This window comes from Diceros bicornis, chromosome 7, assembly GCF_020826845.1.
Source record: "Diceros bicornis minor isolate mBicDic1 chromosome 7, mDicBic1.mat.cur, whole genome shotgun sequence".
Taxonomy (NCBI): Eukaryota; Metazoa; Chordata; class Mammalia; order Perissodactyla; family Rhinocerotidae; genus Diceros; species Diceros bicornis.
Window position 1 is genome coordinate 32,934,312 of NC_080746.1, and position 24,517 is coordinate 32,958,828.

General features: G+C 33.9%; 1 protein-coding gene across 1 annotated transcript in view; it reads right to left on the reverse strand.

Annotated features, from left to right (window-relative positions):
- Positions 1-24,517, reverse strand: part of CEP126 (centrosomal protein 126) — a 77,580-nt gene that overhangs the window by 370 nt on the left and 52,693 nt on the right. The window contains exons 7-10 of the mRNA XM_058545350.1: positions 15,618-15,729; positions 12,643-12,718; positions 10,801-11,010; positions 6,228-6,292 (exon numbers count right to left, since the gene is read on the reverse strand). Coding sequence (XP_058401333.1) covers positions 6,228-6,292; positions 10,801-11,010; positions 12,643-12,718; positions 15,618-15,729 — 463 coding nt within the window. The remainder of the gene's footprint in view (positions 1-6,227; positions 6,293-10,800; positions 11,011-12,642; positions 12,719-15,617; positions 15,730-24,517) is intronic.

Below are 24,517 nucleotides of genomic sequence, written 5' to 3' on the forward strand. Positions count from 1 at the left end.
AATTCATAATCTTCACTCTTTGCTATTGGTAAGATGCGCTGAAGAGGTGTTTTTCATCATAATTTGCTGTGTAAGTGGTCAAAATTTAATAATTTTATTTTCTACAGGAAGCACTTGGAGCTCATATAACACCCTAGGAGGTGTTATATGTCATATAACAACATACATTGGGCTAAAGAAATAAGTTGCTTGGGAGGATAGTTGTTAAAAATTCATTAAATTTATTTTATTTTAAAAATAAAATATTCCAAAATGAAAATTCTGCTTCTAAGAGTCATAGTTTTTACAATGAAAATCATGGCAGTCATCTTGAGGATACCCTGCAGCTACTCTGTTATACTATATTGTTCACATGTTGTCTCTATTGGAATGCAAGCTACTTGAGGACAGGAAAGTGTTTTCCTCTTTCTAGTCCCAGCCCTAGCAGAGTGCCTGACACATGGTAAGAACTCAGGTGATATTTGTTCAATGAATAAAAAGAGACCAATATGATAACTTTTACAAAAAGAAAAAATTAGGCTGCTATGGTTGCCAAAAGGAGGAAATTTTAAATTTTGGACAGGACAAAGCTTGAGCTGAACAAGCCTTCCTAGAGGAGATGACACTGAAGTCAAGTCTTAAAGAATAAGTAGGAGAGAGGCATTTAAGAGAGCAAGTCCTATGAGGCAGTGGGAGTAGTGTGGGTTCTGGAAGCATGCAAGGAGTTCCAGAGATTCCTGCCTGTTACTCAACAGTGTGTAAGTTATGAGCTGGGGAGCAACTAGAGGTGAAGGTGGAAAGGTGTTGAATGCAGTTCTCTGGAGTTTTAATTTTATCTTTTCGGTGATGGGTAACCACTGAGGCTGGGTTTTAAGCAGGAGAGTGATACGTTCATATTCGTGTTTTACAAAGATTACTCTGGTGGTGATGATATGAAAGATGCACTCGAGAGAGCAAACCTGGAGGCTGTTGAAATGGTCCAGATGAGACACGATGAATTCTTAAACTAAGACACTATCAGTAGGAATGGAGAGGAGTGGATAGATTTGAGATGCATTTAGTAAGTATAATTAGGAGGATTTATTGACTAGGGTATGGGGGAATGAAAAGTCTGGATGAAAAGTCTGGGAAATTTGGTGGATGATGGTGTCATTAATTGAAATAAGAATTATAAAAGGTAGAATAGATTTTGGGGGGAATAGGGGAAAATATAAATCCTGACCTGCCACTGAATAGTTAGTTCTGAGGCTTGAGAAAATTACTCAATGTCCCTAGCTTAGAAGATTAAACAAGAGAATATGTGTGAAACCATTTGGCACAATACTTTCAATGGTAGAAACCCAGTAAATGTGCATTTCCTTTCTTCTTTCTAATTATATATATTTCAACAATGTTCAGTTGCCACTAAAGGGTACTAATTGATTAAATACTAACACTCATTAAAGGGCTTTGGAAGAACTCCAGAAACAGTGGTACTTTTATGGAGTATAAAGTCTTGCTTCAGAATATAAAAAAAAAAGTTTCAGGTTTGAATAAATCACTGCATTTTATCTCAGTCTGAAAAAGGGAAGCAATTTATGTATTCAAAGACTATGTATAAAAAAATCATAAAGACTCAACCAATATTTTCAAGTGGTTAGTATGTACTAGTTTCTATGTAGTAGATAGATAAGTGAAAAACAGCCTCAAGAATATAGTTCCAGGGGGCTGGCCTGGTGGCCCAAGTGGTGAAATGAGCGCTCCGCTGCGGCGGCCTGGGGTTCGGATCCCTGGTGCGCACTGATGCACTGCTTGGCAAGCCATGCTATGGCGGCGTCCCATGTAAAGTGGAGGAAGATGGGCATGGATGTTAGCCCAGGGCCAGTCTTCCTCAGCGAAAAAAAAGAGGAGGAATGGCAGATGTTAGGACAGGGCTGATCTCCTCACAAAAAAAAAAAAAAAAAAAAGAATATAGTTCCAAAGAAGATTATTAATGTAGAAAGACAACTAACAAAAATGCCTATGGAGTACAAGTACCAAACCAAAGATTCATGATAAGTTCAGAGGAGGGTTGGATTGGTCATGGAAGGCTTCATGGTGGAAATAATATTAAGTTGGTGCTTAGATGAGTTGGATTTGGAAAATGGAGTAAAAGTACAGTGCAGGTGGGAATTGGGCATGAACATAAGCAAAGCATGAGAAAAACACGGAGGCAGAACAGAGTATTGCAAACTTGATGGACAATATATTAAACATTTTGGCTGAGTTGGAAGATTCATAGTGTAAGAGGAAAGGCAGGTGGGACTACAAATTGTTGTTAGAATAATTCCTGCTTTTTAGAAGGGAAAGTTACGCTTTGCATGTAAATCTCACTTAAGTACTTTCAGGAATGTTACATTTTTTTGAGACATAAATAGATAAGATGACCACAACAGTAGCAATAAAAATAAGGTAACCCAACACGTATTTAGCATGTACGTTATAGGCACTGTTCTTAGTACTTTACATGCGTGATTATCTCACATAATCTTCACAGAGTATCTTCATACATAATGTATGAAGGTAGATACCATTATTATTAAGATGATTAGGAGTGTTCATTGAAGGGACACAGGAAAAGGTGGGTTAAATTTTTCTCCTCTGAAATCTCAGAACAGCACTTGCTCTAAGCAATGGTAGCTGATTGCCTGTGCTATGAGAGACACTGAGAAGGCTCTCCTGCTCAAAATTACTCCTCTTATCCAAGTGTTCAAGTGTCTGAAATCCCACTCTTAGAAATTCATTATTGTTCTTTCCAGATATTGTTTTTAAATGATTTAAATGGTTTTAAATCTTTTAAAATGATTTTTAAAAATGGCAAATCATCTTTTAAAATTCATGCAAAACACCTTAGCATGAATAAATGTATCAATTCACTTCCTTGTCTGAGAGGAGAAACCCAAATCAACACCATCAAGTACTGTGGGAGAAAAGAAACCCAAAGGGCAATAGAATGGGGGAAATATGCAAAAAACAGTAACAACAAAAACATGCATGTGTGGGGTGGAAGGTGGTGGATTAATATATAAACTTCACCCAGGTGGTGAATTTTCCAGAGAGAGATCTAATTTCTCGGAATTAAACATCAATTCTCAAATCTTAAGCCAATGGCATTTGAGTTTTCAGTATTAGGGTACCTGGTAGATTTATTATATAATTAACGTTGCTAGGCTGAGAAATTCAGTTCCTGAATTAACTACATAATACATGTAAATTATAAAGCTAGACATATATGACACGTTATAATTTAAAAATTCTTGTAAGTTCATATGGATTTGAAAACATTGGATCTGAAATGTAAGTTAAAATAAAAACATTAATAAAAAGCTTACCTGCAACATCTCCAAAACAACAAATACTCCCAAATAGATAGTTCTGCCATTGTATGGAGACATGGAAATGTTTTTTCAGAAAAATCCCTATTGACTAGAACTAGGCCATCCACAATTGTCCTGGTAAATACAATGCAGTTTTGGTGGTCTCTCATGTCATACATACAGAAAGTGTAGGAATATGGTTATATATTACCTTTCTAGAACTGACATATTGAATAATTTTACTTATTTGAAATGCAATGGAGATCCAGAAACAAATTTTGAAAGCTTTTAAAAGATCAAAATATATCTAAAGCCCATATACTTTATTCCCAAGGGAGGCATTAAGTACCTATCTATTCTTGCTTTAAATATAACTCTAACAGGTTGGACATATGTTTTCTGGAGTCAAAATAAATTGTAAGCAGCTAAATAGAAGACTTGACAGCAAGATACAGGTAGAAGTAAGCCAGGTCATAAAAAGAAAACAAACAGCCTATAAAAACATTAACTACGAAACTTTGTGCCCACCATAAATGTTAACCTGAATCTAATAATGAGAAAACAATCAGACAAATCCAGATCATGGGATATTCGACAAGACAGCTGGTCTGGAACCTTCAATAGTGTCAATGTGCATGAAAGACTGAAAAAGAGTGAAGAGACTTTTCTAGATTAAGAGACCTGACAACCAAATGCAATGTATAATCCTGGGTTGGATCCTGGATCAGAGAAACAAGATAGTTTTTTTCAGACAACTGATGAACTTGGAATATGGAGTGTGTGTCAGATAACATTGTACCACTATTAAATTTCTTGGGTGTGATGATGGTATTATGGCTACGTAGGAGAATGTCTGTTCTTAGAACATGTATGCTGAAGTACTTGGGGGGGAAGTACCATCATTAAAATGTATGTTTGTATATGTGTATGTATGTATCTCTATTGTAGTTATTCTCTTCTCTTCTCCCTCCTTCCCCTTCCCTCCCCCCACTTCCTTCCTTTCGTCTTTCTTTCCTTCCTTCCTGCATCCCCTCCCCCCCTTTCTTTCTTTCTTCTGTCCTTCATCCACCCATCCATCTATCAGATAAATCAAGCATGACAAAATGTCAACAACTGGTAAATCCAAGTGAAGAGTAAAATAACATAAAATAAAAATAGCAGAAAAAAGAGCAAACAAGAATAAAATGCTCCAATCCACATGCACAATATGGCAAATGAAGCAGTTTTGATGGGGAAGGGGGACGGGGTAATTTTGATGCCAGCTGTTTAAACAGGCAGTTAATAATTTTGTGATTTTTTTTTTTTACCATTTTCCCTGAAAATAAATGGAAGTTTTCTGACCTATGTTAGTGATGTTAAAATAAGGAAGAGTAACACGGTTGGAGTTAAAGACACTGAAGAAAGCTAATGGTTACCAACTGTCATAAAGAATGAAAAAGATGTAAGATAAAAATGATTTAAAGCCTATCAATGGTCTCTAATCCACACCATTAACTTTTCAGTTACTAGTCAGATACTCTAGGAATATAATGACACAGCGCGCCAATGTGACAACAGAGTAATTTGCTGCTTAGGTAACTTTTTCTTCTTATTGAGTAGTATTTACAATTCATGCTCAGTTAGTTGTCTTGTGGTTAGTACACTGTTTTCTGGTTAAGTTGAAGTGTGTAGAAGAGTGATCTCAGTCACTATAAGGTATTATCTCACTAAAGCGAAATAAGAATCATAAATGTCATAAATGACAGAAAATTGCTACGGTCAAAATTCAGAGACAGAAAAATTATCACTGCAAAAATTACTTAACTTGCTAAATTGATGGAGATGAAAAATTGAGCAAAAAGCCAAACTAGCATGTAAAAAGTAACCATTAAAAAATGTATCAGAAGTCAAAGTGACCGTTGCCAAAAGAGTTGTGTCTAAAAATCACAGCATCAAAAATACCACACAAAAAAGGCCGCTTATAGGAACCATGTGTTCAGAGGTAAACAATAAGCCTCATGAGGGCGGGGACAGCCTCTTTCTTACTCACTATTATTCACTGCTGTACCCAGAGCATAGCACAAATCTGAAACATAGGTAAGAAATGTGTAACTTTATTCATGTAAAAGCAAATAAGAAATGAAGTATATTTGTATAATCTTACTTTTTCCTGTCAAGATTTCAGAACTGAGGGTACATGATGAGAAACAATTGAGCAAGCATACAATTAATTCTCTAACAAAGCATTTCTTTGTTGCACACCAAAATTGAGGATTGTGAGAGTACAGGTAGTATCTTTGTTTGAGGATGCCCTTTCTATAGACCTGAATGTCTCCTGATCACCTCTAGCCAGATATGATTTCTTCCTTTTGTGATTTCCTAAGACTGTGCCTCACATAGTCTTATCTTACTTTGTATTTCAGTTATTTCTATGTATTATCCATGTGTGTCTTTCTCCCTGTTAGACTGAAAATTCCTGAATGCAATGGCTGTTTTTCATTTACATGTGTATCTTTACCAGAATCTAGTGCCAAGGCAAAAAATGAAAAAGAAAATCAAAATAGTAATGTCTAGTTTTGAATGCTGAAGACATGGAGGGGATATGGGCAAGGATGGGATCATTACCAATGTAAACTTCTTAGCAATTTTCCAATTAGGCTACATATCTAAAATTATTTGAAGAGTAGTGCACTGATGGCTGCTTCTGCTCCCATGATTGGTGAAATACTCTGGATGTAAAAATTGTTATATTATGACTTTTTAAATGAAAGGATATTTGCTTGATTCTAACAAACATCTTATAATTGAATGTTGACTGGAGAGAAAAACACTCTAAAAACCCATGTCAAGAAAAATTAATATCAATACAGGATTCTTACCCATAAAAATCATGAAGTTTCCTAAAACAAGAAAAAAAAAGCTTAACATACTTACCGGAAATGGTATTATTTGTAAGGTATTTTTGATGGATGGATTTTTGCAAATGGTTTCTTGTACATCTGAAATAATTATACCATGATAGAAAAATAATTTAGTTATGTATATTGAAAGGGAAGAATGACTAAAGAATCAAAAATTAAATTCTGCTGTGTCAAAATATTCAAAATTGAGTATGACACTTTTGTCTATTGTCCCCAGAAACAGTCTTTATATAATTTGATTAAAAACAATTACGTAAAACTTATGTTAATAAAAAAGAATTCCTAGTATTTGACTACTCTATAACAATCTTTATTCTAATGCTAGGTTTTCTTTCTTTTTTTATTTTTCTTCTTCTTTTTTTTTAAAAACTAAAAATGAATTTCATTTGTGGAGCATCTCAGGAAAGAGGAGAAGATGTTTATTTAGCTATTAAGGGACAAAAAGTGGAGTAATTGGCTAACTCTTGCGTTTTCAATGTTTAGGTTTTTGTCCATATAATAGCAAGGGTCTGGGCAAAAGAACACAAAATTCAGGCAGAATCTTTTACATGAAGCATTTAAATATGTGGAAGTATCTAATAGGAAAAAAAAACCCTCTCCAAAAAACTGACTTGAGGTTTTTACTCTTTATTGCATAATTTTACATCTTAAACTTATAGCTTTAGTTCTGTATTGCTTTTGTGGTTGTAGCACCTTACTTTTTGTTAATATATTATTTTAAAATTTAATTTTGAAATCAACATAAGGAGTATATAAAACATATATGCACATTTTAATTAATAACAATAAAGCTAATGTCTTTGTAACCACCTAGATTAAGAAATTTGAACATTATTACTACTTTAGAAGCTTCCTGGAGCTCCTTATCTCCACACTACCCTGTGGATTCCACTCCCTTCCCTTGCTCACAGAGGTAACCCACCATACTGACTTCATTTCTTTGTAGTTTTAACACATATAAATACATCCCCCAAATAATATTGTTTAGTTTTGCCTGTTTCTGAACTTCACATTCTCGTGATTTGCCTTATTTTGCTCAAAATTATCTATTATTTAGATTCATCCATGATGATGTGTATAGCTATAGTTTGTTATTTTCCTTGCTGAATAGTATTTCAGCACGTAAATGTACCACGTTTAGATGTTTTCAATTTTTGGCTTTTATAAACAATGATGATCTCTATATACTTATACATGTCTCCTGATGTACAAGTGCAGGGTTTTCTCTAGGGTATGCATCTAAAAGTGAAATTGCTGGGTTGTAGGGTATGTACATGTCAACTTATTAGGTGGTGACAAAACGTTTCCTGGAGAGGTTGCCCCAGTTTATACTCCCACCAGCATTATATGAGAGCTTCGATTGCTGCACTTCTTTACCAACACTTAGCATTGCCAGGCTTTTAAACTTATGTCTTTCTGATGAGTATATAACTATATCTCATTGTTTTAATTTGCATTTCCCTATTACTAATGATGTTGAATATCTATCAATGTTTATTGTCATTTGTATTTCCTTTGTTATGAAGTTTCCATTCAAGTCTTTTTCCTCCCTATTTTTCTAACAAGTTGTCTTTTTTCTTATTGATTTATAGGGGTTCTTTATATATTTTGAATGAGTCCTTTATTCTATGTATTATAAATATTTTCTCTTATTCGTGGCCTATCTTTTCATTCTTTTAATGTTTTGATATGAAGAGAAATTTGTAATTTTATTATAGCTAAATTTTCTCCTCTATGAATTATGTTCCATGTGCTCTCAAGAAATCTTTCCTGGGGCCGGCCCGGTGGCACAAGCGGTTAAGTGCACGCGCTCTGCTGCAGCAGCCCAGGGTTCGCCGGTTCAGATCCTGGGTGTGCACTGATGCACCGCTTGTCAAGCCATGCTGTGGCAGCGTCCCATATAAAGTGGAGGAAGATGGGCATGGATGTTAGCTCAGGGCCAGTCTTCCTCAGCAAAAAGAGGAGGATTGGCAGATGTTAGCTCAGGGCCGATCTTCCTCACCAATAAATAAATAAATAAATAAAAGACAGACTCTTTATTAAAAAAAAAAAAAAAAAGATCTTTCCTCACCCTAGGTTAGAAAAAATTTTCTTATATTATCTCCTAAAAGCTTTATATATTTTCTTTCACATTTAATCTTCAATCACTTTTGAACTGATTTTTTTGTATAGTATTTGGTGGGAGTTCAATCTAATTTCTTCCTATTTCGTATCTAATTATCCCAATATGAAGTGAAAAACAGCTTGTCTGAAAATGACCCCTGAGGTTCTTCACAGCTTTTCTGTCAGTGTGCTGAGATCCAAGAACAGGTTTTCACCCCACGTGAGAGGTGCTGTGCCTAAATCCAACTTCCTACGAGATCAGTCACTCCTTCTCCCAGCAAAAAGGCTGCAATTTCTCACATTGGGATTCCAATTACATGTTTGTTAGACTGGTTATATTGTCCACAAGTTTTAGATCCTCCGTTCTGTTTTTTTCCCCTCATCTTTTTGTTTTCTCTCCTGGTGTCCTAGTTTGGAAATTTTCTGTTACCTATCTTGAAATTCATTGATTCTTTCCTCAGCTGTGTTGAGTCTACTGATGAGCTCATAGAAAACATTTTTCATTTCTGTTACAGTGTTTTTATTTCTCACATTTATATTTGACTCTTTCTTTTCTAAATTGCCTTTTATTATTATTTTTTTTTTGAGGAAGATTGGCCCTGAGCTAACATCTATTGCCAATCTTCCTCTTTTTTTCTTTTTTCTCCCCAAAGCTCCAGTACATAGTTGTGTATCATAGTTGTAGAGTTGTAGCTATTCTATATGGGATGCCACCTCAGCATGGCTTTATAAGCAGTGAGTAGGTCCGTACCAAGGATCCGAATGGGTGAACCCTGGGTCGCGGAAGCTGAACGCGTGAACTTAACTGCTATGCCACCGGGCCGGCCCCTATTTGACTCTTTCTTCAAGTTTCCATCTCTCTGCTGAAATTCTCCATCTGTTCATGCATGTTGTCTATCTCTCCCATGTTGTCCACCTTTCCCACTATAACCTTTAACATATTTGTCATAGTTATTTAATATTACCTGTCTGATAGTTCCAACATCTGGGTCATCTTTGTGTCTCAATCTGTTGATTGCTTTGTCCTTTGATAGTGAATTTTTTTCCATGCTTTTTTTGTATGTCTCATAATTTTTGATTGAATGCTGGACTTCATGTTTAGAATAGTGTATACTGAGGTATATATTTGTACCTGGAAATGGGCATGCCTCTTCGGCTGGGCAATTGGTGTGTGTGTGTGTGTGTGTGTGTGTGTGTGTGTGTGTGTAGTTAACTTAGGAATCGAGCTGGGTTGGGGTTTTGTTGTTGCTATGGCTACTTTTCAGTACATCACTGGTTTCAAACTCATCTAGTGTTATTTTGTGCTCCTGCAGGGGTCATGGAAGTTTTTTTCCTTCAATGTTCCTGTTCCACTCTCAGCTTTTGGCCTTCCTATATGTCTGTGCAATAGAAGGAGGCTCTCTCTATGCTCTTGCCTCTCTTCCAGCAGATTTCTATTGCTTGTTACTTAGTACTTGCTGGCCTCGTGGTGGGGAAATAGGGGAGTTTTTAGGTTGTCCTGGTCCAGCTTCAGTCTTAGGCATGTCCTCTGTGCCTTCTTAGTCATCCTACTCCTTCTTTCCACGGCAGTCAACCTTGCCTTGTCTCTTTGGCAGGTTTTGTGTAAGAGAATTTTGTGCCTCTCCTCCAGTAGCAGGATACCTCTAATAATCTGGGCCCATGCCTGTTTCTTGCTCTTCCCCCAGGAGTAGAAGTGTTTTTCTTTTATCTTTCCCCTAACCCTGGTAAGTTTTCACCTGTGCCCTGCAGGTAATCAACAAAGTTTGCTGTGTCTATCCCAGTACCTTCATCTGCTCCATACTGAAGTTCAAGATATGCAAGCTTGTTTCACTTCTCTCTCTCTGTCTCTGTGTATGTGTATGTTTCTGTAGAGTGCAGCTCTTTGGGAAGCCCAGTTTTAGGGTGGGAGGATCGTCTATGAGACTACTCATCTGGAGTGGACCCTGAATTTTGTCTCCTGTTCCCTTTCTTCTGTGAGGTCATGAAAAACACAGCTTAATTTCACTCTGTGGGTTAAACGTCCTCAAGACAAAAGCTAGTAGGCAGCACTCTCCTTATCTTTCTGGGTTCTTATCTATATTCAGTTCCTGGTCTTAGGAATTCCTTATATTCCTACCAGCTCATTGCTATATTTAAGATTTTTAAAGTACTTAATCCAGAATTTATGGTTGTTTTTGATGGATAGTCAGCACAGATACCTAGTCTGTCACACTGCTGAAATGGAAGTGTATTCATACATTCCTATAAAAGACAGTTAAGCCTGCTGAAGAAATTGGCATCATTATAAATGACATGAGTAAGGTATACTTGAAATAGTATGGTATATTCAAACATATTTTTAATTATTATATACTTGATTTAAGTAAGTGATAATCTGGATACATTTTGTATTTTTATTTTCAATTTTTAAATTAAATTTTAAATTAAAATTGTCTAAGTGTGAAATATAATATTTCTTACAAAAGATGTTTTTCCAGACTTACAGTGTAACCTTTCATTGAGACGATTAAGGGATTGTAGGATCTTCTGTTCTTCAGCTGATAGTGCACAGATATTGAATCGCTGGGTCTTATTTAAAGCCAGATTTGATTTCTGTAGCTGCTTGCTATTCATGACAGTTAGAATTTCATCCTCAGGCACTGAAGCATTCACTAGGTTTTCAGCCATCAAAAACTCAGAAGTACTGTCTGAAACTACAGAAACTTTACATTAAGTATTCTTTGATCCTGTTTTGTCTTTGGGATGAGCCCTTATACATACTTAACTGACATATATCTGTATGTATTCATTTCACAAACAGAAACTCAGTAAATCTTCTATTACTTGGCATTTTATTTATCAGGATCCTCTATATCTAGCATTTTCCCGTCCTTGATTAAAAAAAAAGATATTCAAAATGATGGCAGTGAGGTAATAAAAATTCCTAGAGTAATAAAAATTCCTGAACTAAAGAAAAAATACATTATGTTTAGATTATTTTTTGTGTTGTGTTTTTGTTATTCATTGGTAGTACAAAGACAAGATGAAGTAGATTGTCTTTATAATAGCAAATAAGACGAGTTATAAATAAGAGAGCAAGAGAAAAGGAACTTAAGGAAAGATTAGAAAATTAGATTATCAGCTGAACAGAACTGACAGCCTAGAAACAGACCCAGTTAGATATAAGAACTTAACAAATGATTAAAGAAGCATCAAAGACTTGAGAGAAAGGAGAGAGGACTCAATAAATTAGTTTGTTGCTTACAAAAGAATTTTGGAGTTTCACTTCACACCATCCATTTAAACAAATTCCAAAGAAATTAAATAATTAACTTTAATGAATCAAACTATGAAAGCAATCTAGAGGAAAAAGAAATAAATATTTCTAAATTTCTGTATTGGCAAGGTTCTTTGAGCTTAAAAGTAACAGAGAAATCACTAAGAAAAGACTAAAAACGTGTTTATTTAAGGCCAGTCTTCCCTAATAGATTTTAAATTTCTAAAGGGCAAGACTTTTTAATGTTTTGTTCATTATTGTGTATCTAATATCTAGCTGCAGGGAGGAAATTAGCTCTCAATAATCATTTATTGAATGAAAAATGACAAGTAATACTTCTATATGTAAAAATACAACATAAGTGAAATAAAATGCAAATAATAAAGTAGTAAAAATATTTGCAACTAATATAAGGATTAGAATCCTTGCTATTTGAAGAATTTTCAGAAATCAGTAAGAAAATACCAAAACTCCAATATCTATAGGGAAGAAGAATATGTCGAAACAATTCACCAAAAATAAATATACATACAAAAACAATTAAGCATATTATTAATAAAACATGTACAAATAAAAACTAATAAAATACCATTTCTTTGCTTTTCATATAAGCAAATAATAGAAGTGATTCTACCTCAAGTTGGCATATACCCCAGAAGAATTTTAAATGATAATACTTTTTAGGAAAATACTTTAGGAATATGTATGGAAAGCCATAAAAATGCTTATTTCCTTTGATTCAGTATTCATTTAAGATGCAGAGTTTCATTCAACAAATATTTATTGGGTGCCAGTTACATACCAAGTACTATAATTTTAATTCTGGGAATTTATCTTATGGAAATAATGAAAAGTGAGGAAAAAGCTTGATGTAGAAAGATGTTCAATACATTATTATTTAGAATAAACAAAAATTGGCAACAACCTAAATGTGCAGGGTGAGGAGAATTCAGGTCCCAAATGGTGGTTAAACAGTCATGTACTATGTAAGTACTTGGGAAAATACATGTAAGAAAAAAGAAATCACTGGGAACAAAGCTCAGACAATAATGTTTAAACTAAAACATACCTTCTTCAATATTAGAAGTACCCCTTGTGGTTTGTTTTGGCTCACTTGAACTTAGCTGGACACTTTGTCCAAAATGCTATAAAAATAGAATATTAAATCAGAACATAAATTCATATTTAAAATTCATGATATATATATTGACTTTAAAAAACTCTTATTTGCTGTATATATCTTCAGCTATCACTGTTCATGTAACCTGTATATTTTCTTTTTTTTTGGAGCAGAAATCAAGAATTACTGGAATAAAGACTTTCTATGGTACTTGAATATTTTAAAAAATATTTTATGTCAATTTTGGAAAAATTTCAGATTGTAGTGTTGTCTTGGATATTTGGAAGAGGAAAGTAAGTTGAGTGGCAATCAAAAGTGCTAATTAAAAGGTAAAAAATTACCTCAAGGTTTGTAACCTAGTTGGTTTACCATTGTAAAGGTAAATCACGACTACTAGCCGAAAGCCTCTAATTATGGCTAATGCTAAGGACAGGAAAGTATCTTAGACGACAAAGCTTAAAAAGGAGATATCTGCCTTAATGCTGCATAGAATCGGGAAATCTCAGAGCGCTGGCAATTAGTACACCCATTTAACACTCTCTGAGGGATACCAACTCTCCCTCCCTGGATATAGTTTACTTGATTAGCAGACATTTGGTCCTGTCCAAAATGTCTATCAGACATTTGGTCCATGCCAAAAGGCATGGTCAACTTTGGTCCTGTCCAAAACATCCATGGAGACATTTGGTCCATGCCAAAAGCATGCTTGATATTTGCAGGACCATTTGGTCCTGTTCAAAATGTCTTTCAGACATTTGGTCCATGCCAAAAGGTCCTTGATATTTGGTCCTGTCCAAAACCATGTGGCATGGACCAAATATACTCATGGACATTTAGGATAGGAACAAATGTCAAGGACGTTTTGGCGTGGACCAAATATCACGGACCTTTTGGCATGGATCAAATGTCTTCTGGACATTTTGGACAGGCCCAAATGTCCTGCAAGGGATCTATTTTGCTTCTTCATTCTCATTCTGTTCTACTTTAAGAAATGACTGTTTCTCTCAGATAAAATTGCTTGGCTATGACTATACCTAGCCTTTGTTCAGTCTAATCTAAGGAGTAACTGATGTAGGCTTCTGCAACAGCCCTCTTTCAACAGCTCTCATAGCCTTAAATGATCTCCATTATATACTTGAGACACCTTGGACTGAGGCCCTGGCACAAAGTGGCAATTGTGCTTTTCCTATCTTCCACTGATCTCTTTTAGATTCTCTTCACATAGAAGTAGTGGACTGGGAAAAATCCAGTATGATAAAATACGTTTCCTAAGACAAAGTGACAGGGGCCAGTGCTATAGTAACTGAACCCTTCTTTAGGCTCTCTAGCAAAGGAAGAAACAAAACCAAAAACCAAAAATCAAAACAAAACAATAGGGATGAAAAAATTAAACTTCAAAACTTGATTTTGATTCAGAAACACTGACTATTCTAAAGCTAGCAAGGCTTTGGAAGATGTGTAAGCGGGTGTGTGAGTGAAAGATGTATATGTGACAGTGCAAATGAGGCTTCTGGAAAGGACAAAAATGGACTCTAAAGGCAGTAAGACAGAAGACAAAGGAGCAAGACACAGAAGAACAAAATAAGATGCAGAAAAATAAAGATGAATTTAGAGAGGGTACTAATAGGCATTTAAGATTTAGTTTGTTCATTTTTTTGTTATAACTACACATTACTTTTACACAAAATATATTAATAAAAATAAAGAAAAAAAATTTGTTCACTTTATAGATTTTGAGATGTTTCATGAGAACATGGAAAGTTAAAAAGGAAAGACTTATTAGGCATTACTGTAATTGTAATCAGGAAGTTACATTTGTAATTAAATACTATGTTTTTTATTAAGCAGTAAGAATACATTGGTAATGGGATAACTTTATTTACATAAATAAATAACTAAATGACTTTTGCTGATAAGATTATATCATGGTTGATTGTTCTCCATATTAATAATCTTATCCATAAAAAAATCAACAGTTCCTACAATATACAAATAACAGGACCCTCAACCTATAACTTGGAATATAAATTCTTCATAATGCTTTCTATTCCACTTCTACTAAAAAACTCAGGAGAAGTGATATTTAAAGTAGAAACTCCAAGTGAAATGCTATTCACTCACCCATCTGGATTTTTTTATTATTTTAAATTTAATCCTTGTATAAAGTTAGACCTCTAGAAAATGTCATATTTAGGTCACATTTACTTAGCTCTCAGAGAATTACCTCCAGTAATTTTTAAATTAACGTTACTATGCTTTTGACTTTTATTGAAGATCTCTGTTTCAAACAGCCAAATGAAACTCCTTATTCATTTTTGTACTGTTAATAGGGATATATCCATTATGAACTTCAAGGTCCCCTACAGAAGATCCTCAATGGGAATGTCTTTTAATATAGTGTACCTTAAGCAAAATCATTTTCAATATTCCCCGAGAACTATATAACTCATCCTATTTTCCTTTTGCCATGTCTTCCAGGAAGCTCAGATCCAAAGAGGATATTGAAACATATAGAACTATATTAATTTTTATAATTAGTATACTTCTTCCTCTATCCATGGCTCTAATTTACTTTAAAAAAATATATATATATATTTAAATAACTTTGCTGTGAATAACCTCAGTTTTTTTCCAGAGTTGACTACAAATAATAACAAATAAAATAATAATGGTGATTTCTTAAAGTTGGTTTAAAATCTTCATTAGTAGCTCATAACATAGGTTAATTAGAATACAGCAAATAAGTATAGTAAAATAAGCTCCTAGCATTGAGATTCCAAGGCTGCTTCACAATGGCTATGGCTATATTTATATTTATGTTGTGGTACACAGTTTTACAGCAAGAGCATAGTCCTTTAAGAGCATTCTGTTTTCCAAGCAATTTTCCACTACTGAATAGAGATTTTTACTAATACTGTACTTACATTCATTTGCTCACTATACTTCTGTCCTACAGATCCAGGGTTTTCTCTTTTCTGCTCTAAAAGAGTTCTCTGCTTATTTTCAACAATTCGTTTTCTTCTTATAACGGTAGAATTTTAAACAAATGCCAGCACAATGTCAAAATTTATACAAGTTGAGTAGATAATATATATCCACTGCATTATTAAGCTTCTCTTACAAGTACTATGCATGGCACAGTTACAATCAGGAATTAAACAAAATATCTGCTTCTGAGGGGTTTATAGTTTACAGCAGTGACTTCCAAAGTGTGGTGTTAGAATATCAGGAGAATCTGCAAAATAAATCACTGCCGTGCAGGAAGAACATATCAGAATTCCAATTTATATTTATTATCTAAAAATTGGAAATTAAACTTTACTATGGTAATATATGGTTGACACTGGCACCTCTGTCAGTTTGCAAGGTAGATGTTCATATATTGCATACAGTAAATGAAGTTATCTTGGAGGAAGTTCTAAGTATGTGAGGTTGGCAGTGGTATCATTCATTGTGCTCTTTTGCTTTCTGCAATGTACTAAATTTTATGTGTGCCCTGGTAAGTGGATTTATGGATATCTCATAGTATTCTGAATGAGTCCTCACAAAATGGGAAAGAGGCTAAAAAGGACTTTTGTAGGGCTTCCATTGTAGGTATAAAGTTTATAATGTTTTATTATTTAATGTGAGTGGTGGATACATGGATATTTATAATTTTTCTACACTTTTTGTATGACTAATTAAAAACATTCTTGCAAAATCATAGATCAAAGATAATACTAATAATACAAGCACAGATGAATAAGAAAAAGGCAGAGCTGACACATCTCTTATTCTCATTACAAACTCTTTGCCACATAATTACAATGACAGTATAATTGTATTTGTAACAAAGTTAGGATCACAAATTAAAAAATTATCAAAAAAACTATAACAATAGACTTCACCCTAAATGCGTATTGTGCCTTGAGATATTAGCTAATGATTGTACATGGAATGAAGTCATCATAATTGACAAGACATTTGAAACTAAGCATTTGGAGGATTATTAATAATATATGAGAGAAAAAGTATTTGATATATTAATGCATAAAATTATTTTTATAATGATTTTAAAATGTTTTATTTATCAAATACAAAATTTAAAAATTATTCTAAAAGTTTGTACTTCATCTTTATCTCATTCTTTAAAAATTTCTATTAATAGTGGTACAATAAAAAAATCTTGAAGTCCATTAGTCTAGAAGAATGTATATAAATTTATTTATTATTTTTTAAAATTTGATTCTTTACATATTTGGGATGTTAGAACAGTTCTTTACATATTCTGGATACTAGATCCTTATATGATTTGCAGATTTATTTTTTTCCCCATCCTGTGGCTTGTCTTTCCTTTTTTTTTTTTTTTTCCCTTGGTGAAGAAGATTGTCCCTGAGCTAACATCTATGCCAATCTTCCTCTATTTTTTTTGTATATAGGACGCCACCACAGCATGGCTTGATGCGCAGTGTGTAGGTCCACGCCTGGGATCCGAACCCAAAAACCTTGGGCTGCCAAAGCTGGGCACGCGAACGTAACCACTATGCTACCAGGCCGGCCCTGGATATAAATTTAAATGGATTATTACAGTAAAATGAATAAATTGTATGTAGAGCTATAAACAGAATTAAGCGAAAGCACAGAGGCTGGAGTGTCTTTGTGCGAGTCAAGAAAAGTTTCACAGAGAAGGTTATGCCTGAGCTTGGTCTTAAAGGAGTAGTAGGTTCTCAAGTAAAAGGACTTTTTGAGTCAAAAAGAACATTAGGTTCAAATGCACAAAGCAACAATGATGGATAGTTAAGTCTCTTGAGGCTGAGAGCTGGAAAATTCAATTAGTCTGGGGCATAGACTATGAGTATGTGTGTAAACACACAAATGTCTTGGGAAGTACATGGGAGTGTGTGTGTGTGCTTTTGTGATAAGAGTTCAGGTAGGAGAAAAAGATGAAAATATTTTTAGCTCTGAAATATTTTTAGCTCAGAACATAAGTTTGAATACTGAATCTAATTTATGTTATTATAGCTAATATATATATATTTTTTCTATATATAACTATACATATATAGTTATATGCATATACTGTAACCACATATAAAACTGTAACTATATATAACTATCTATATCTATATAACAATAAAGATACAAAAGCTTTCAACTTGCAAGAAAATTGGCTAGTAATTGAACACTTGACCTTTTAGAGTAAGAAATAATAACATAATTCTAGCTAATATGTATTGAGAATTTATAATTGTCCAGGCATTGTTCCAAGGGCTACAGGGACTATTATCATTATATTTTTATTGATAAAGAAATTAAGGCACAGGAGAGGATAAGTAACTTGCTCAAGGTCACAGAGCCAGTCAAGGACAAAGCTGGTATTTAGCTCCAAGCAGTTAGTCTCTAAAATCTAAAATTCTAGCTCTTACTTTCTATGCTATTAACTTTCATTCTGATCTGACTGTGTCTCACAGAAAGAAATATATTTTGCATTGTTACCCAGGATGCATATACAATTTTGTGAAACATATTTACCTTTACAATATATGATGTCCTCTGGTAGTTTCTATTCTAGAATATTGATTCTAAAATTATATTTCATTAAAAAAATTCTGGTCACCAAGTCAATTTCATAATCTACTAATGAGTCATGACATAGTTTAAAAAGCACTGTATTATGTTTATTCCCACCCATATGGGTATGCTAAATGCTAAATATGCTAAATACTATAGTTTCTAGTGAGATCATTTGGGCAGCAATAAAGTTTCTATGCTGTTTTCTATGCTTGGAATTGTCTTTCCCTAAATTTTGTAAAGTCCCTATCTTTCCATTTTTGAACAGCTTTAAAAATACCTTAAATGAAAATTTCCTTGGCCATTTGACTGCTACATCAAGAATTTTTCCCTTCCTTCAGCCTGTTCAGAAATCTTCTGGAAGCAAGATCTACCAACACTTTTGTACTTTCTTGATTTGTAGCATAATTATTTTTTTTTGTGCTTTATTGTTCTTCGTGTAAGCGTTCAGTTTTGTGGATTGTAGATTATTGGTCCCAGGAACAGATATAGTATATGCTTAAAACTGTTTATGTATTGTTCCATTCACAACATGCACTTAAATACTATCTACTAATTAATATAATAGCTGAGAACCTTGGTATTTTTGCAAAAACAATATAGTTTGTACTGGTATCTCTTGCCAAATTTCTAGTCTCATACGAAAATTATAGATATGATAGTTTTACTACCAAAACTTCAAAATAAACCTACAAATCTTTAATAAAGTATTATAGATTTTTAAATTTGTAGTATTCTTAATTACAAACATAAGGGAAAATTCTGGAGACGTTCACAGAATTATAGCTTTGGAAGAGATCTTAGAAGTTCACCCTCTTACTCATAGATCTGCATTACTCACAGGTGGACAGTCAACCTCTGCTTGAATGGTATATGATGGGGAGCCCTTGCCCCATAGGGCACCCTCTTCCATTGTTGGTGGTTTTAGCTCAAACCCTTCCTTATGCTGAGCTGAAAACATCCTTGCAATTGTTACCCCTTCATTTAGTTCTGTTTTCTCCTTCTTTCACATAATAAACCTTCAAATATTTGTACACAGCTATCACGTCTCTTAGGCTAGCGCTCCTTTAATTGGTCTTCAGATCCAACCCCTCCTTCCAGAGTCTAGGGTCACCCCTGCTTGTTTAAATAGCCCTTAAAACCTACGGCCTAAAATAATGTAGAGTACAGCAGTACTTCCAAAGATCTGGTCATTACTGCCTAAAATTATATTAAGCTTTTAACAGCTACAGCAAACTTTTTTTCTGGTGTAGTCTGGTGTGGGTTTTTTTTTTTTTTCTTTTTTAAAAGAACAGTTGTCAAGGCGAATATCTTTCTTCTTGGAACTATAAAATTAAAAAAAATCCTAACTGGGGCCAGCCCCGATGGCCTAGTGGTTAAAGTTCGGCCCTCTCTGCTTCGGCCCGGGTTCCGTTCCTGGGCGCAGAACCACACCACTTGTCTGTTCGTGGCCATGATGTGGCTCACGTTAAAAAAAAAGAAGATTAGCAACAGATGTTAGCTCAGGGTGAATCTTCCCAAGAACAACAAAAAATCCTAACTAAATACATATAAGCAAGTTGCAAAGGAAAAGACCACATGAAAATGAACTTTTATTCATCCAGAAGAGTGAAACCACAAATCCCAAACTATCAGGACATAATTGGAGCACATATAACTGATACAGATCCTAAAATATATAAAGAGCTTCTACCAATAAGTGAAAAAAACCAAGAGCAGACATTTCACAGAAGAGGAAATGCACATAAAACATAAACATATGAAAAATGCTCAAATCATTAATAACCAGTAACCAATGCAAATTAGACACCATTTCTCATCCATAAAATTGAAAACACTACAAATTCTGACTATCAGTTTTGGTGAGCATATAGTAAGGGGAACTTTTATATATGGCTCTAGAAAATAATTTGGCATTACCTAGTAAAGCTGAAAATAGACATACCATATGACCTAGCAACATGTGTATCAGTAGACATACAAAATTGTTCTTAGAAGCATTATTCATAAAAGCAAGAAACTGGAAGCAATCCAAATATCCAAAGACAGGAGACTAAAAATTTTTGTACATTCATATAATGGAATGTAATATAGCAATGAATACAAATGAAGTGAAGTACAGCTAAATTAATCGATAATAATGAACCTAAAAAACACAATTGATTGAAAAAAGCAAATCATAGAAGAATATAGACAAAATCGTTATTTATATGTTACAAAACTAGGCAAAACTAAATAATATATTGTTTGAGGCATATTTACATATGGTAAAATTATAAAAAAAAGCATGAATAATTAACACAATTCTATATGGTGGTCACTTCTGTAAAAGAAGAAGGGGATGCAACTAGGGAGGGGCACATGAGATTTCAACAATAGTAGTGATTTTCATTTCTAAAACCGGGTAGTGGGTACAGGGTTCTTTTTAAATTACTAGTCTTTAACTTGTTCTTATAAATTATATACATTCTTTTGTATGTGAGATATATTTCACAATTAAAGAACTTTAAAAAGCAAATTGAATGCAAATACAGACTTTACAGTTATCTCTGCTAAGTTGAACTTTATTAGTTTTGGTTTATCATTTCAGTTAGTAAAAATGATTTTGAATCTTGATTCCATCCTCCATTTTATTAATGACTTCCTTTGTTACTCTGTGCCTTCCATAAATTATATAGATCAATGTAATATTTTTTTCACGTATATCACTGAAAAACCTGTGGCTATTCAGAGTTCTAAAAATTAAATTAGTTAATATTTTCTAGCTTTATTGGGATAATTTGACAACACAACATAGTTAAGTTTAAGGTGTACAATGTGAAGATTAGATACAAGTATATATTGCAAAATGATTACTACAATACGGTTAGTTAACACCTCCATCCCCACACATAGAGAGTTTTTTTTTTTTTAAAGGATAATAGCTAAGTAGTTAAGAGCACAGACACTAGAGACAGAATGCCTGTATTTTAATCCTGACTATGCCATTTATTCTAGCTATGTGACTTACACGAGTTATTAACTCTCTGTCTTAGTTTCCTCATTTATAAAATGGGAGTAATATTATTTACTTCACAGAGTTATTGGGAGAATTAAATTTGTTTCCATACGTAAAATGCTTAGAATAGTGATTGGCACATAGTAAATGCTATCTAATTTTTAATAATTTGCTTCAGTGTCTCTGATTAAAGTTCTGATCTCATGAAAACTAAATTTGTTCTGAGGTACGAACACTGGAGCTGCAATACAAAATCCTGGCTCTGCTTTGAACTAGCTGTGTCATCTTGGGTTATCTAATTTCACTATTATGTGTGTTAATTTCCTCATTCATAAAATATAGGAGTTAAACTCAACTGTATCTTTGGTCCTTTCTAGTAATCAAATTTTTGATTCCTTGAAGGTATTCTTAATACTTCCCGGAAAAGAAAAAAAAATGCATTCTTTTTGAAAGCAGATTTCGAAGTATTTAATATGCCAACATCATTTGGCTTTTAAAAAAACTGAAGTATAACCACCTATTGAAATAAGCACAAATTTTAAGTATACAGATTATATACTCACACCCAGATTGCACAGACACCCGAGTCAGGAAATAGAACATTTCTAGCACTGAAAAAGCTTCCCTCATTACCCATTTCCATATACCCTCCACCATAGTTTCACCTGTTCTTGAACCTGGTAGAAATGGAATATAATATGCATTTTTATGATTGGCTTCTTTTGCACAATATTATGGTGTGAGATTCATCCACATTACTGTTTCTTAGCAGTGGCTCATTCATTTTCATTATGGTATTTCATTGAATGAATCATGGAATTTCACTTTATTTATATATTGTAGTGTTGAAGGACATTTGAGAAAATTCCAGGTTCTGGCTATAGAGCTGCTGTGAAAGTTCTTGTACATGTCTTTTGGGTTACGTATGAATGAATTTCTGACACACACATACACACACACACATACACACACACACACAATCTGTTGGACTGAAATTGCTGGGTCACTGAATATGCATACATTCAACTTTAGCAGATATGAGAGTTTCCAGGGGTTACACTTTACCAACACTTAGTATTGTATCTTTTTAATTTTAGCCATTTTGCTGTATGTGGTTGTATCTAATTATTTTAATGTGAATTTTCCTGAGGACTGAGGCTATCTTTTCATATGTTTATTGACCATTTGGCTATCCTTCTTTATAAAAAGCTTATTCAAATGTTTTACCTTAAAAAAAAAATTGCTGTGATGGTCTTTTTGATGTGTTACCTAGTCTACAGTCCCCAGTTATTCAATCCAACACTAACGTAGGTGTTGCTATAAAGGTATTTTGTAGAGGTTATTATAATCCATAATCAGTTTGCTTTAAGTAAGGGAGAGTACCCTAGATAATCTGTCTGTACCTGATTCAATTAGTTCAAAGGACTTAAAAGTAGGATTGAGGCTTCTTTGAGAGAATAAAAAGTTCCTGTAGATAGGAACTTTAGTCTATCCCTATGAGTTCTGGCCTGCCCTTCTTCACAGCCTGCCCTAAAAATTTCAAACTGGCCTAGCCAGCTCCCATATTATGTAAGCCAATCCCTTGCAATATATCTTAATATATCTTACTGGTTCTGCTTCTCTGGTTGAACTCTGACTGATATAATTGGGTTGTCTTCTTCTTATTGATTGTAAGAATTCTTTGTATATCCTGGATATGAGCTCTTTGTCAGTATTATGCATTATAAATATCTTCTCTCACTCTGTGGTTTGCCTTTTCAATATCTTAATGGTGTTTTCAGATGAAAAAAGTTTCTAATTTTAATGTGAAATTTACCAATCTTCTCCTTAATGGTTAGCACTTTTTAGGCTGTGTAAGAAATCTATGCCTATCCTAAAGTTATAAACATATTCCCTATGTTATCTTCTAGAAGCATTTCTTTTTCAGTTTCCATATTTATATCTACAGTTCACCTGGAATTGATTTTTGTGTATAGTGTGAGGTAAGGGTCACTTTACTAATTCCATATAATCATCCAGTTGACTCAGCAGCATTTAATGAAAAGACGTCTTTTCTCCCTACTATACAGTACCAATTTTGCCCAAAATTAAGCATTCAAACATGTGGGTCTGTTTCTAGACTCTATTCTATTCTGTTGGTCTAAATATTCTTGTGCAAATACCGTATTGTAGTCAGGGAGCAGGATGTAAACTGAATTACTGATTTTAGAAGTAGAAGGGTTATGAGTGTTGGCAAGGTCCAGAGTATGACAAAGAAAATGGGTACTTGAGGCAGAATGGTATAGAAAGTCATTAGAGATGAGAAAGAAATTGAGAGAGATCAGGGTATTGGATTGTTCATCCACATGAAAGCTGAATCAGCAGTATATTGGCAAAAACTTTGCATGGAAAGGAAGACTGTGAACCAGATGCCAAAGTCATCTTTGAGGGGAGAAATGACTTGAGAGGTCAGGAAGTGATATAGTTGAATGGCATGGGGTCTCATGCCATTTTACGGGAGAGTTTTGCTAAAGAGTTGTGGAAATGCTAATGGAGAGGAAGATGCCCTCCACAATTGTCAACCCTGGGTACACTGAGTGTGAGAATAAAAATGACTTGGCAAATAGGGTAGTAAAAAAATGAATATATGCTCACTGAACTATAATCTGATACTAGCAAAGGGTTCACTTGAAATGCTTAATTTTAAATAGTTTTGAAAAAAAAGTTTGAGTGACTAAACATACAAAGTATTTAGTATTGCTAGTATTAAATTTTCTAGGTATAATCACTGTATTAAGAAGTATAGACATATACAACAGCTTGAATATTTCTCTCTAAAAACATGACTAAAAACGTTAAAATTCATTACATTTTCCAGTGCCCTTTATACAAAGACCCCTATGAACTACCTCCTTTGATTAAATGTTAGGAAAATATTGGTTTCTCTAGATGAACATATATACTATTTTATCAGAGAATGAGAACATAATTTTAATATGCTACCCTTTTATGCTTAAGCTATTGGGAAACTATGTTTCCTAATATTTTTCCCAATCAGCTCTGACTCTGATATATGATATTTCCTTAATAACTATATTTATTATATAGTTTTAGTAGAAAAAGCGTGGGACTTGGAGCCATAGATATTTGGATTAAAATATCAATTTTGCTATTCACTAGCTCTTGACTTTGGGCAATTCTATTTCCTTTTTTGCAAAATGGGATTTTAAAAAATACTTATTTCTCAGAGTTGTTATGAGGTTTAAATGAGACAATAAGGGTAAGGCACTTAGCACT